The sequence below is a fragment of the Anomaloglossus baeobatrachus genome, chromosome 1 (assembly GCF_048569485.1).
Source record: "Anomaloglossus baeobatrachus isolate aAnoBae1 chromosome 1, aAnoBae1.hap1, whole genome shotgun sequence".
In the NCBI taxonomy this organism is placed as follows: domain Eukaryota; kingdom Metazoa; phylum Chordata; class Amphibia; order Anura; family Aromobatidae; genus Anomaloglossus; species Anomaloglossus baeobatrachus.
Window position 1 is genome coordinate 32,582,897 of NC_134353.1, and position 16,161 is coordinate 32,599,057.

Genomic DNA, 16,161 nt, shown 5'->3' on the forward strand with positions numbered 1-16,161 from the left:
TGCCAAAGGAAAGGAAGTTGCCTAATAATTAAGCACACCTTATATAAGGTGTTGATGTCATTACACCGCACCCCTCCTCATTACAGAGATGCACATTACTTAATTGGTAGATGGCTCTCAGCATATACAGCTTGGAGTATCAAAACATGTATAAAAATTATCACATGATCAAAATACTCATTTTCCTAATAATTCTGCACACAGTGTATATTTTTTGCACTGTAAAATTCCACAGAACTTCATCATTTTCTTATGTCCTGGAGTCTTTATATCAATTTCTATTTTTTTCTTCTCATAGATGCCATATAGCCGGTGCTCAGAAGAATGTTTCCCAGGAAAAAGAAAGGCTGTGATAAAAGGGCATCACACTTGTTGCTATGACTGCATCTTGTGTTCTAATGGAGAAGTTTCCAATAAGTCTGGTAATAAAAGCTAGTAAAGTTGGAAACAAAATCTGTGAAAAATGTTTAAAAAAGAGAGCATTCTATTCACCATTTCCACATATCCCAATGCTGTCTTTGTGACCAATTCAAATTTAAAATATCTTAATGATATTAATGCCACATAAAGATGTAATAATGAATACATGTATTATGTGCATAATTTTTCCAACATGAGCAAAAGGGAAAATATTAGCTATCTCAATTCAATTGCACCTGCACTCTACTAGTTCTTGTACATACTAGTATCCCTAGCTGCACAGCCCCTAATGGCTCGTGCAAGGACTGGAATTACCCTAGCCGAAACACTAGAAACTCACAAATATTAACATACCGTATTTTTTGGACTATAAGACGCACTTGTGGGGGGTACGTCATATGGTCTGAATATAGGGCTATGGCCGGGAAAGAGGGTGCTGCAGTGGAGCGGGTCATCGGTGGCACGAGCAGGCTGTAGCAGCACCTGCCGTGACCACATGGGCCCGCTCATTTCATATGCACGCCCATCCTCCCGCCTATCATCTCTCAGTTGAAGCCGGCACTGACAAGTAGGTGGGATGATGGGCGGGGGTGCGTGCATAATTAACAGCCGGCCGTGAACACCCTTGGCAACTATAGCCTGGAGTGATCATGTGCGGCTGTTTTCACTGCGCCCCGCGCATCATCATCAGCGCGGGGAGCAGTGAATAAGTACGGTACACTCACCGGCCACTTCCGTGCAGCACCACGATGTCCTCCAGTCTGCCGGTCAGCTGATCTGTGTAAAAAGCAGTGAGCACAGAAATGATGTCATCGCTGTGCGCGCCGCTAGTCACACAGGTCAGCTGACCGGCAGACTGGAGGAGATTGCGATGCTGCAGGGAAGTGACCAGTGACGGCTCCACAGATCAGTGGCACTGCTGCTAGCACTGACAGGGCAAGGAGCAATGTTGCATGGAGCGAGGAAAGGTGCGTATAAACGTTACAGGATATATAGCAGGTTGGGGGCATATAGCAGGATGGATGGCAGTATATAGCAGGTTGGGGGTATATAGCAGAATGGATGGCAGTATATAGCAGGTTGGGGGTATATAGCAGGATGGATGGCAGTATATAGCAGGTTGGGGGCATATAGCAGGATGGATGGCAGTATATAGCAGGTTGGGGGTATATAGCAGGATGGATGGCAGTATATAGCAGGTTGGGAGTATATAGCAAGATGGATGGCAGTATATAGCAGGTTGGGGGTATATAGCAGAATGTTTGGCAGTATATGGCAGGATGATAGATAGATAGATACATACATACATACAAGGCAGGAGGATCATTACCAGGCTGGGGTACCTTAGTAGAGAGTTTGGGGATATTACCCCCATAACAGTGTCAGCAGCAGATGCTCGCACCATAACAGTGTGTCATGACCACATTATTTGCTTAAAATTTTATTTTCCTATTTTTCTCCTCTAAAACCAAGGTGCATCTTATGGTCCGGTGCGTCTTATAGTCCGAAAAATACGGTACATAGGAAAAAGATAGAGGAATAATGACAGGCAATGATCCTAGGTGAGATATTATAAATCACGTGCCCAATTGCAAAAGGTAAGCTATCCAAACACAAGCTAGAATGGCCTCCTACAATCAAACAGGAGAAAGGTGTAGGTTAGATAAAAGAGGAAGCAGAAAATGAGTAAGTGATAACACCTTATAACCGCAGACAAAAAGGGTAGAAGCAAAGGTAAATGACCATCAGCATTTTGACACCAGTGGGCGGGACCAGGCGGATGGGAACGCCCACCTAGTGGTCTTGAGATGACATGGGGAGGGAACCAGTGAGTGCAGTCTGAGTGCAGTCTGAGTTCAGTGTGGAGTTGAGAGGAGACAGTTTGTGGAGAAGTGAAGCTGGAGTTGGTGACAGGAGCTGAAGTGCAGTGTGGTCAGGGTTGGAGCCCTTGGACCAAGGGAGGACCAACTAGGTGGCAGACGGCTTTGTAGGGGCCACAGGTGAAGGAGATCTGGTCGCAGGAAACCTGAAGTGGACCGGGGCAGGGTTGTAGCCCGCCGGTATCGACAACAAGAATCCGGTCCGGAGGCCGTGCACAGGCGGGGTACCTGGACCTTAGGACGAGGCAAGCTTCAAGCCCCTTGTTAATTGACCAGCGGGACAAGGTACCAGGCCTTGTTCCCAAGGAGAGAAGCGCAGATAGAGCAGACTGGCAGCCCAACGCGGGGAACAGGGTGTCCGCCAAGAACCCATTGAAGTCCCACAGGTCAGCATCTGCGGGCAACGGCTCCCTCTGCGTCCAAAGCTGCAGGGGAGCTGATTTCTCCCGTTCCAAGTGGGGTTAGTCCATATACTACAAGACACAAGTGCAGGAGGAAGGGCCCCTACATAGCTAACCCGTGTGCGGGAACAGCACACCCATCCAGAGGCAACCGGCATCTGGTCTTGGTTTACAGTACAGACTTGGAGTGATTTCTTCCTAAGTGTGAGTACACCAGTGTCATCTGGTCCAACCTGCCGCCGGCGCCCGAACACTTCTCCCTACCTACACCTGGGCCCCGGGATTACACCCGTGGAGGGGATACCTCCTTGCTGCCCCACATCATCGGTCCCGACGCCAGCCCCGAGAGGCAAAGGTGGTGCCACCATCCAATCACCACAACCCACGGGTGGCGTCACAGACAATCTCCCCTGTAAATATCTCCATTTTTCACTGTGTGTGAGGATGGGCGGTTGTAAGAGCCAAGGGTCCGGTCACCACTCGAGCCCAAAACACGACCCGTATCCGAGCGCCACTTGAGCAGCCCCAGTTGCTGCAGCAGAGGCGGCACCCGTCCACGACCGACACAGAACCTGGCGTCATGAACAGGATTCTTAACCCATCAGTAGATGCTGTGTATCTTGCTCTGAAATCCGTAAAACGCTCCAAAATCTTGAATTGACGCCATCTTGCCCACCATCTTTGGTGCCAAAACAACAATAGTGTCATCTTCTTCCCTGAAAAAGGCGCGAAGCTGAAGCCCTGCCCTCTAAGAACGCGGGCGGAACCCGGTGACCGCTCAAGCTGGAAGTTCCAAAGGACAGTGGGTCTCGTGAGACTGCTGTTGAAAACCAAGGGGGAGCAGCATATAAAACGAGGAGATAAAAGGCAGGTGTGACGACATGGACTCTCATGGGTTAAAGTTTCTTAAAATTCAGCCAGACTATTGTTCTTATGTGTGCTAAGTCATGTTTGCTTAGCTATTGCTCTCCAGACTTTTCCAGTAACCATTGTATTGTAGTTGTGTGTTGATAATGTAATTACCTTAGTAGCCATTGTCTAGTCGGTGACTTGCCGACTCCATGTAGATATACTGAGTCTTTCTATGCACATCATTTAAATGAACATTATCCATGCAGCTTGAAATTCATCCAATGGGAGAAGCAATCTTGTCCAACCAATTGATGAGGATGCAGTGTATCCTAAGGGAAGGTTATGGCTATAAAAGGGACTTCTTTAAGCCACCAGGGTTGATGAAGGTTGATGGATGCTGATGGATCCAGTCTAAGCTCTTTGGAGCTAACTAGAGGATCAGGATATCTTATGGCTTCAATCTAGGGACTCCGGATCCGGTTGGAGACCATATCCACAGCCTAGGGATTTCGACTCCGGCTGCCAGGATTTTAACATCAAACCAGGACTACCTAAGGAGGACACTCAGGTTGGGACAGTTCAGTCACCTGTTACAGACTTTGCAGACCTCACACAGCTTCCTAAATCTGGCGTTATTCCTTTCTCGGTGGGTGCCCGCCAAAAGCAAGGTGCTGCTGGACTGGAGTAAGCGGCCCTGGAAGCTCTGAGGCATGGACATTCTGAATCCCTGGTGAGCCAGCGGAAGGGTGAGACTCTGTTGCCTGTTACATTTGTGTGTTTTGCTGGTTATGTGTTATGTGCCGTTAATTGTTTGGGGATCCAATAAAGTCTAATAATTGTGGTTCCCTCACCCTGTGTTGTCTGAGTAGTGTTACGCCCACGGTTAAGGAGGCCGGCGTTCAGTTGGGATGAGCCCTGAGCCACACTGTCTTTCTAAAGGTGGCGGGTTTTAGTGGACGAGAACACCCACTGAGCCCCGTGTCTCCACAGCAGGGACATCAGGACTTTGCCAAATTCCGTTCCTGGACAAGCAAGCGAGAGGATGTCTCAGGGATCCGACAACCAGCATGTGGAGAGGCCCGTTCCCGGGACCACTGACTGGATTGAAGAGTAGAGATGAGCCACCCCCCTAGTGTTCGGGTTCGGTTCGGTTTGTCGAACGTTGGCACAGTTCGGCGAACGTTTGACGAACACCTTCAAACCCCATTGAAAACAATGGCAGGCAAACACAAACACATACAAACACATAGAAAACAACTTCTAAGGTGTCCAAAAGGTGACAAACAACTCACAAGACACCACAAACACATGGGAAAGTGACAAGGACATATACTCATGCTGAAAGAAAAGAGCTGGATGAGTAAAAGGAGGAGGAGAAAGATATAGGCATGGCATGCCCTTCTAAAATCATGCAAAACACAGCAAGGGGACTCCAAGCAGAGTCTCCCTTTTTTAAAAAAATTGAACACGCACACCACTTCAGTGGCAGCACTTCTCCCCCAGTTGCAAAATTGACATGTTGATTTGCAAAAAGCACATTCAAAAATACGGCAGCCTTTACTGTCCCCATGATGACACAGGGGTAGTGACTCGCCCACCCCAGGGCTTTGGGACACCAGGCGTCGGGCTGGACTAGTCCAGGGGTAGTCAGTGGTGGCGGGGCCCGACTACGTGACCCTGGTGGGGTCAACTAATATGGCATTGGTGGGGATGGTAATTAATAATAAAGTTTGTAGGTTATTCGTAACTAGAGTTAAGCGAGGTTCGCAATTCTCCAGCTCGCGGTTTGAGTGATTTTGGGGGGTGTTCTAGATCGAACTAGAACTCGAGCTTTTTGCTAAAAGCGCGACAGTTCGAGTTACGTTCGAAAACGGTTCTAGCAGCAAAAGCAGGGCTTTTTACAGCTACAGTGTGCAGGGAGCCATCGCTGGCAGCCTGCCAGAAGCTGGTAACCAAGATAAACATCGGGTATCGAAGCAAAGCGCTTTGGTTAGTTACCCGATATTTATCCTAGTTACGTATGCAGGGAGCCGACACTTCTCCGCTCGGCTCCGCCCCCTCCTGCACGCGGCATGTACATGTACACACACACAAACTCACCTGTCCTCAGCCATGCAGTCCATGACACTGATGTCCTCAGCGCCACATGGCCCGCTAGGCTCCACCCACTTCGCAATCCGCCACCAGCACACATGGCCCCGCTAGGCTCCACCCACTTTGCACTCCGCCGCCCGCACACATGGCCCCACTAGGCTACACCTGGCACTCTGCACACATTACCCTGCTAGGCTTCGCCCACCTGGCACGCTGCACACATTACCCCGCTAAGCTCCGCCCACCTGGCACTCTGCACACATGGTCCTGGTAGGCTCTGCCCACTTGGCACTCTGCACACATGGCCCCGCTAGGCTCCGCCCACCTGGAACTCTGCACACATGGCCCCGCCAGGCCCCGCCCACCTGGCACTCTGCACACATGGCCCCGCTAGGCTCCGCCCACCTGGCACTCTGCACACATGGCCCCGCTAGGCTCCGCCCACCTGGCACTCTACACACATTACCCCGCTAGGCTCCGACCACCTGGCACTCTGCACACATGGTCCCGCTAGGCTTCACCCACCTGTCACTCTGCACACATGGCCCCGCTAGGCTCCACCCACCTGGCACTCTGAACACATGGCCCTGCTAGGCTCCGCCCACCTGGCACTCTGCACACATTACCCTGCTAGGCTCCGCCCACCTGGCACTCTGCACACATTACCCCGCTAGGCTCCGCCCACCTCGCACTCCGCACACATGGCCCTGCTCGGCTTACTTGCGGTGATGAAGTTATGCCCTCCCGACCTCAGCGCTGTCACTGTCCTCCATGGCTGTCGCTTGTCACATCACCTTCTCTCGCTTCCGACCCGAGACTGTGACTAGCGGTGACGTCATGGGCCGCTTGCGATACTTGGCTGTGAAGGTCATTAAAGTCAGTGACAGGTGCTGTCAGCAGTGCAGGAGATCGTCACTGCAGGTAATCTACCTCGCTCCTGACAGCAGCACTTGTCATGCCCTGCAGTGACCTGGGCTGACCTATTGATGTTAGCTCCGGTCACTGCATTGCTCTCCCAGCCAATGGGGAACATCCTGCTCTTCATTGACTGGGACAGTGTGGATCGTCATGGTAACCGCTTGGATTACAGCAGACCTGGATTTGTTTTTCTTTCTAATAAATTGGTGAAAGATGGAATGTGTTGGGAAGTGTTTTTTCAAATAAAAATGTGTTTGTCGTCTATTTTTTTTATTACGGACTGGGTTGGTGATGTCGGGTATCTGATAGACGCGTGACATCACTAACCCCAGGGCTTGATGCCAGGTGACATTACACATCTGGTATTAACCCCATATATTACCCCGTTTACCACCGCATCAGGGCACGGGATGAGCTGGGGCGAAGCACCAGGATTGACGCATCTAATGGATGCGCCACTTCTGTGGAGGCTGCGGCCTGCTATTTTAGGCTGGGGAGAATCCAATAACCATGGACCTCCCTAGTCTGAAAATATCAGACCCCAGCTGTCTGCTTTACCTTGGCTGGTGATAGAATTTTGGGGGACCCCCATGTGTTTTTTTTTTAATTATTTATTTAATTTTAAATAGCGTGAGGTGCCCTCAGTTTTGGATTACCAGCCAAGGTGAAGCTGACAGCTGTGGTCTGCAGGCTGCAGCCGTCTGCTTTACCCTAGCTGGCTACAATAATAGGGGGAACCCACGTCATTTTTTTTCATTTTTTTGGCTAAATACAAGGCTAAGCACCCCTTAGTGCCACATGAAAGGCATCAAAGGGTGCAACATTACAAAATGCAGGAGTGTGGGACATTATGTGTCTTTCTGCCATTATAATGACAGAAAAGACTGATATGAAGTGTACAAGCACAAGAAAATCACCAGAGCGCTCTAAGATGTGAAAAGCAGTAGAATATGGCACTGGAGTGAACATGTGACTGCCTCATGTAGGTTGAAGCTATGGATCTGTACCCCCCTGGGGGCTGTGCTGCTCTCCGCCGAGCCACTCGGATTCGGGCTCGGGTTGTCGGTGGCTCGAGCGCCTCCAGACCGTGGGCTACGTCGCTCTGGAAAGGGGGGGGGTTTGGTTTGGGGTAGACCCGTTTCTCGGCCGGAGCCGCGGTGACTGGTAACAGATCGTGATGCCACCCACGGGTCGTGGTGAGTTAAAGGGCACCACTGATGCGGTGAGGGTGCGAGGGCTCGTCCGGGATCGGTGGTGGGTCGCAGCTAGGTGTTGACCCCTCTGTGGGTAGGGGTTTGTTGGTCCCGGGGCCAGGTGGCAGGAGCGAGGGGTTGCAGGACGCACGGGTTCGCTTGCAGCGCGGTGCCTGATGGCACTGGTGTACTCAAGATTAAACCACACAGAGTCAATGGTAAACTAAGTTCGGTGTAGATCGGTGCCCGCAGCCGGCTGCGTGTGTCCCCAGTGAGGTTGGTGATGTCGACTTTCTCCTGCACCTTTAAATTTGCTATAGTGACTCCTATGCTTCAGCAATGGTAGTCACCCGGTTCGGGTCCGAAGGGTCACCACCCTCTTCTCAATCCCTACGATTCCGCAGTTCAGTCCCTGACCGGACTCCTGCAGACGGCCACCACCGTCTGCCTGTCTGACCATTCCAAGGGGTCCTAGGCTCCGTCCTAGGCCCCTGACTCTCAGCTTGCCACTTTTACTTCTCTTACTACTCTTTTCCCCACTCGACTCACTTGTCCTTTCCCTGCCTCAGGCCAGCAGACTCCTCAGAGGGCGTGCCTATCTGCCTGGCTCCGCCCACCTGGTGTGCCTTGCTAGACCTGAGGGAGGCGGTCAGGACTTGTTGGCTGCTGGTGCTTCACTGGGGTGGGGGTGTGTGTGGTGTTCCGTGTTGTTTCCTGTGACCCCTGTGGGTCCAGGGCATCACAGATACTGGGTAAATTTATGTATTTTCCCTCCTTCAGTTTTTTTGCAGTACGCAAACAAACAGAAGGCACGCGGATGACATACGGACCGGATATGGAACAGAAACGGATGCCACACGGATGCACCCATAAAAAAAACGAACCGTTTTTTGCGGACCGCAAAAACGGATGGGTCGTGTGAATGTAGCCTTATTCTGATCTGCCGTTTATAAACAGCAGGCAGAAATAAGTGACTAGCGCGCCCCAGCATCAGAAAATCTCCGGGGTTTCAGGGGGTAGCTGAGACCCTGGAGATCAAGATTTAGGCCGGTTTTTCCAGTCCCCTCTCACGTGATCACCGGTATACACCGTACACCGATGATCACATTACAGTAAATGACAGCGTCGGTAAAAAAATATTTATCTCCCATCTGGAATGAACAAACATGATAAATCTCCTCCCCCGTCCCCTCTAGTCCCCCGGTGTCGCCAAAGTGCCCCCCCTGACCCCTCCCGGAAATCCAAGATGGCCGCACGCACAGCAGCGCGCCGGCCGCATTCACCCTACTCCTCTGATTTCTGTTGCATGTGCCATGACACATGCGACAGAAAACTCCTCCCCAGGCCCTGCCAGGTTACCCCTTATAACCCCACCGGTGTTCCCCGGTGTCCCACGGTACCTATGCAGCATTGATCCCCCGCGGCCCTCTCCTTCACAATAGACGCTGCCGCATGCACAGAGCGGCTGTCAGCTCAGCTTCCTGTGTTCAGACACAGTGAGTGGTGGTTATGCATCTGTAAGCTAAATGGGCGGCACGGTGGCTCAGTGGTTAGCACTGCAGTCTTGCAGCACTGAGGTCCTGGGTTCTATTCCCACCAAGGACAACATCTGCAAGGAGTTTGTATGTTCTCCCTGTGTTTGCATGGGTTTCCTCCGGGTACTCCGGTTTCCTCCCACACTCCAAAGACATTACAGATAGGGCATGTAGATTGTGAGCTCCAATGGGGACACTGTTCCCAATGTATGCAAAGCACTATGGAATTAATAGTGTTATATAAATGAATAAATTATTATTATTACTGCAATGCCCTGCTCATGAGGTAAGGAACATAGTTGATCAGGAGAGCTATACTACATTTCAAAATGGAGGTATTTGATTTTATAGTTGCCCTGCTGAACGACTACCAAACATGAGAGTCCGTTATACGCCACAAGAAAACACATCTAAATAGCGAGCTCTGTTGTTTAGTATTCATTCAGCCGGATAACTGGACTTAAAGGGGTATTCCATCTCCTAGATCCTATCCCCAATATATAGTAAGTGGAATAGCAATAATATCAGCAAATACCAATATTTGGAAATGTAGAATAGTTCTCCTGATTAGGCATGCCCTTACCTCATGAGCAGGGCATTGCAGCTTTGGTAGCAACCATTATGACATGGACTCTTCTGCTGTGGACCCAGGGAGAGTGAGTGCACATTCATTGCACCCACACTCCTCACATGGAGGGTCTGCACTCTTAGAAAATGGGGGATACATTCCCTGACTTTCTCCCCCCCATATTCTAGACGGTCCAGAGTCGATTTTTTTTGTTAGTACTGACAGTTTATGATGTCGGGTATCTAATAGACGCCATGACATCACAAACTGCTGGTCTTGATGTCAGGTGACTTTACAGCTAGTATCAACCCCATTTATTACACCGTTTGCCACTGCACCAGAGCACGGGATGAGCTGGGGTGAAGCGCCAGGATTGGCGCATCTAGTGGATGCGCCACGTCTGGGGTGCCTGTGGCCTGCTAATTTTAGGCTGTGTAGGCCCAATATCTATGGATCTTCCCACCCTGAGAATACCAGACTACAGCTGTCCGCTTTACCTTGGCTGGTGATCAAATTTGGGGGGGAATCAATTTTTTTTTGTAATTATTAATATTTATAAAATAATTATAAAAAAAGAGCCTGGGGTGACCTCCACATTGGATCCCCAACCACGGTAAAGGTGCCAGCTGTGGTTTTCAGGCTACAGCCGTCTGCTTTACCCTAGCTGGCTATCAAAAATGGGGGGACCCAACGTCATTTTTTTTAACTATTTATTTAAATAAAAAACTTAATGGGCTTCCCTGTATTTTGATTGCCAGCCAAGGTAATGCCAGGCAGATGGAAGTGGCAACCCATAGCTGTCTGCTTTATCTGCACTGAGAATCAAAATTACCGCGGAGCGCTACGTCATTTTTTTTAAAGATTTATTTTTACAGCACTCTGATGTCAGGCAAAATACAGGGAAGCCCTTTTTGTTTTTAGTTATTTAAATAAATAATTAAAAAAAAATATATATGGGCTCCCGCTGCATTTTTTGTATTGCTAGCTAAGGGTAATCCAAGCAGCTACTGGCTGCTAACCCCCACTGCTTGGTGTTACCCTCACTGGCAATGGAAAATCCAGGGAAGCATTTTTATTTTTTCTGCCAAAAAACTACAAAAAAAATGACGTGCGCTTCGCCATATTTTTGTATGCTAGCCAGGTACAGCAGGTAGGTACAGCTGCCACCCAACCCCCAGCTGCCTATTTGTACCCGGCTGGGAACTACAAATATAGGGAAGCCCTTTTTTTTACTTAATTCATGAATTTTATGAAATGATTAAAAAAAAAAAAACAATGTGGGCTTCGCCCCATTTTTGTGTCCAGTCGGGTACAGCTAGGCAGCTGGGGATTGGATCCAAAGCACAGGTTGCCCGAGCTCTCAAGGCCCCTCTGCTGCGAATTGCAGTCCGCAGCCGCCCCAGAAAATGGCGCTTTCATAGAAGTGCCATCATCTGGCGCTGTATCCAACTCTTCCAACAGCCCTGAAGCCGGGTGGCTTGTTGGGTAATCATGAGTTAATACTGGCTTTATTTTACTAGCTAGTATTAAGCCAGAGTTTCTTAATGTCAGGCAAGTTTGATCCGGCCATTAAGAATCTCCAATAAAGGGTTAAAAAAAACACCACACAGAGAAAAAATACTTTAATAGAAATAAATACACAGATACACTTAGAGGCTCCATCTTTATTACCCCCTATCACCCCTCCAGGATCCATGCTCTTCTATCTTCTTTCTCCTTCAACACATGCAACTCTGTCTGCTCCATCAGACAGCAGTGCATGGGAGAAAGGACGCTGTGCTCCGTGCAGATATCACTCTGTGAGTGTGACCACAGGCTCCCGGCTGTAAGCGGTGGCACGGGCTGCCATAGCAATGCTGCTCCGGGATTCCGGTGCCGCTGCGTGCTGGTAGCGGGACGTCCCCGTCACCGCTACCAAGCACATTGCTATGGCAACGGTGATCTCCGTTATTGACCGGCTGTGTCAGCCGGTCAGGAGCCAGCTTCTGCGAACGCTGGTAACTACGGCAAACATCGGGTAACCAAGAAGCCCTTCCCTTGGTTACCTGATGTTCACCTTCGTTACCAGCGACCCCCGCTCTCACGCTGTCAGTGCCGGCTTCCTGCACACATAGCCAGACTACACATCCGGTAAAATTAACCCGATGTGTACTCTGGCTAGGAGTGCAGGGAGCCAGCGCTAAGCGGTGTGCGCTGGTAGCCAAGGTAAATATCAGGTTGGTTACCCAATATTTACCTTAGTTACCAAGCGCAGCATCGCTTCCACTCGTGCTGCTGGCTGGGGGCTGGTCACTGGTTGCTGGTGCGATCTGCCTGTTGGACAGCTCACCAGCAACCCATGTAGCGACGCTCCAGCAATCCCTGCCAGGTCAGGTTGCTGGTGGGATTGCTGGAGCGTCGCTTAGTGTGACGGTACCTTAAGGGAACGGGGAAGCAGAGCGGGGAGTCGTCCGTGTGCTAGAGCATGTCGCCGGTACACGGTGATACACAAACGTGCACCGTGTAACAGAGAGATGCAATGACAGGTACTATCATGAGGCGTCATAGTCATGTGACCAGTCTGTAGCCAATGAGATAACAGACACGTGACTGGTCACATGGCTATTTTGATGACGTCACGTAGGTCCTGCATCACTGCTGGTTAACAGGAGGACGCAGCTATTATCGGGAGAAATAGCGGCATGAGACAGAATGCAGCACGCATCCCGGGGACAGGTAAGTGTTATGGCAATGTTTAATAACTGTATGTGTACATTTATAATGCGTTTTTATGTGTTTGTGATTGCCTCCCATTGTTTTCTATGGGGTTCGAGTGGTTTGCCGAACCAGACCTCGGTTCGGCGGACCGAACTGGAGCCGAACCGCGACCGGTTCGCTCATCTCTATTCGTGACGCCACCTGTGGATTGCGGCTATGGAGCCGCCGCTGCTGGATAGGACCTCCAGGGCTGATGGACTAGCAGCTGGGATGGTTCTTCTCCCCACAGGTGGAGCAATACCCAGGGGCAACCGTTGGTGCTTATTAAAGTCTATGGTGCTTTGTTTCTCAGTACACCATGGTCATTATACCCAAAGCATGAACTGGGAATATCTGCCAGACGACTTGCCCATTATCTTCGGCCATTGATGTCGGTCTGCTTACATTAAGAAAGCCAAATTTACCAAGATAAAAAAACTGATGAAACTGATGTGTTCGGATATGATGAAATCCTTGGTTCTCCTTCCCCTCATAAACCCCTAAGACAAAAATATAGGGGGGAAACGCGTCGGGATTGGGATTTGCTATCAGTGACCCCAGCAGATAAGTTCCCTGCTGGGATTATATGTTATTATTATACATCATCGGTATATTGGTATTTAATATCATCTTATTAAACTGTGCATGAATACACATATGTACAGTTAGAATTGGCTACTATTGCATGAGGAGCATACTAAAGAATTGTGTATGGATTCCCAAATTTGATGCAAAATATATTATACAGTAGAATTTTCTTGCTTTACCTTTTTTGTTAAAGGATAAGCTGCATCAGGGTTACCAACTTATCTAAGTAACCATTTTTTGATAATGACCTGTTGACTATTTTGCACTTCCACTCTTGGTGGTGGGTTTTCTTGCGACTTGCGGGTCGAAGGGACAGCTTAGGGAAAGCCGACGAGGAGCGGGGGATACCCAATACCTTATGGTGCACCTCCGCTGGTAGGTAGCTAAAAGGGAGGGATAGACCATCCCCTTATATATCCCTAAGGACAATAGGCTATTTGTATTTTTAATTATAAGATTTGGAGCCATGCTACCTAGAGCTCATTCATGAATGTTGAGATAACTAGTGCCCCTTTCCTCACTAGTTGGTTTTGTACCCTTCTTGTCCTCCCACTCACCTCACGTGACCAGTTAACTACTTTTGATAATATAAGAGTTATTATGCTCTGTATGTTTGAGCATTTTTAATATTCTATTTTAATAAATATTGGTTTTAGGAGTATATTTTCTGTTTTTGTTTTTTTGCTTGGAAAGGGTGCAGAGCTAATCAGGACAGTGAAAAGAACCGACACAAACAACAGTCTCTTTACCTTCTTTTTTTACTGTGCAACGATTCAGTCCTTGGAGACCATCACAGGTGGTGAAGGGGATCCAGCCGGCCTGGAAGTAACTGGGGTGATCCCCTTGGCCAGTCGAGTATTGAGGCCTACTCCCTGTTCTTCCTTTGCTTCTACAGGACCCTGCACTTTGGGTTTAGCAATTGCCCTCTTGCTGCTGGGACCGGTGGTTTGTCCCTTTCTCCTAGGATAGGCTGTGCAGGCCCTCTCTGATGCTTCCCTGCTGGGGTCCACACCAGGCCCTGGTGATGCAGCTGTACTTTCGGATTGTTTTGGGGGCCAGGAGACCTATAGTTCTCCTACCCTTCAGACTTGGCTACCAGGTAAGGGTTTTACACCCTGGCAACCACAGACTCCGATGTCTAATTTTCACTGTGTTCTTCTAAAGTGAACTGGTTCTGACCAGTTCTCCCCTGGAATCTATTCTCTGTGCCTGGCTACGGCTCCTGCTTTTCTGGGTTTAGCTAGCCTAGCTCCAAACCCCAGCTCACAAGACCGCACTACTCAGCTCCTCTCTCCTTGAACTTCCCTAACAGACTAACTAACTCCTCCCTCAGGTCAGAGCTTTAGGAAGTGCTCCCTGGAACTCCAGGTTTAGAGATCCCTCTGCTGGCCTGAGAGAGGAACGGCGTTGGATGTTGGTACTTACTGACCAATAGACTTCCCCAATTACCTCCAGGCTCAGCATTAACCCTTTGGAGGGGCAATGCTGTTGTGGCGACCAGATCCTGGGGCGCCACAGTAGCAAAGTCCTTGCTGAACCATGACTTGTTCATCTTGTAACATTTTAAAAAAAAAACAGCAAGGGGACTCCAAGCAGAGTCTCCCTTTCTTCCAAAAATTGGGCCACAGACACTTAAGGGAAGTGGCATCAGTTGTCCCCAGTTGCAAACTTGACATGTTGATTTGCGTGAAGTACAATCCAAATCCACAAGCATTTACTCTCCCCAGGATGACACAGGGGTAGAAAAGTCCTTGCTGATCCATGACTGGTTCGTCTTGGAAAAAGGCTGAACAGAGCCCACAGCGGAGCCATGGGCAAAGTGACTCATGACTGACTTTGAAGGGCAATGAGGGGTTAACACTGGTAGCAGGGAAAGAAAGTGCGGGCTGTGGGGGGGTCAGAAGTTTAAGGGGCTGGGAAAAGTGCTAGGGGTAGTCAGTTGGGAATATAGGATCAGTAGAAGGGGTGCTCTTTTCACCTCGTCTCCTGATGTGACTGTGATCATGGTGATTTAAGAACTTCTGGAGCAGCTTCAGGGTGCTGCCAGCAGCAGCTGCATCAGAGCACAGGTGCTGGAGATATTGGGAGGTTCGGCTGTGGGGGATGCTGCAGAAGATCCACTTCCCCAGTGGGCACGCAGGGCGAGGGTGCCTGACAGTCTGCCACCAGGAGAAGCTCCTGAGGTCTCTGTGGTGCCGCAAGAGCCCCCTCCCCGGGGACCCTCTCTGTCCATCTCTCCATCCTGTTTTTTTAGATGGAACAGGGGAGGAATCTTGCAAGGCAGCCTGGACCTGTGGAGGTGGGCGGGGCCTCGGTGTATCACGTGACCGAGGCTCTGCCTCAGTCCTCTAGTGATCAGGGCTTCAACAAGATGGCGGCGGTCCTTCCCAGTGATATATCTGTTGGGGGGACTGCTTATGGTGGTAGCAACTGGACATCCGGAGAAACACCTAGAGACAGAGGTCAGCGCGGAGGGCGGCTTCAGGCTTGAGGTCAGAAAAGCAAAGGTCGACATCAAGGAAAAGGTAAGCGCGGAGGTCTTCATCAGGGAAAGAGGTCAGCACGGAGGTCGTCATCGGGGAAAGAGGTCAGCACGGAGGTTGTCATCGGGGAAAGAGGTCAGCGCAGAGGTCGTCATCTGGGAAAGAGGTCAGCGCGGAGGTCGTCATCGGGAAAAGAGGTCAGCGCGGACGTCATCGGGGAATGAGGTTAGCGTGGAGGTCGTCATCAGGAAATGAGGTCAGCGCGAAGGTCGTCATCGGGGAATAAGGTCAGCGCGGAGGTCGTCATCGGGGAAAGAGGTCAGCACGGAGGTCGTCATTGGGGAAAGAAGAGGTCAGCGCAGAGGTTGTTTTCAGTGAGGTGGTCAGCGCGGAGGTCATCATCTGGCTGGTGGTCAGCATGGAGGTTGTTTTCAGTGAGGTGGTCAGCGCGGAGGTCATCATCTGGCTGGAGGTCAGCATGGAGGTTGTTTTC

General features: G+C 50.0%; 1 protein-coding gene across 1 annotated transcript in view; it reads left to right on the plus strand.

Annotated features, from left to right (window-relative positions):
• Window positions 1-16,161, plus strand: part of LOC142316190 (vomeronasal type-2 receptor 26-like) — a 120,082-nt gene that overhangs the window by 80,484 nt on the left and 23,437 nt on the right. Inside the window, exon 5 of the mRNA XM_075352642.1 lies at window positions 299-422. Within this exon, the coding sequence (XP_075208757.1) occupies window positions 299-422 (124 nt within the window). The remainder of the gene's footprint in view (window positions 1-298; window positions 423-16,161) is intronic.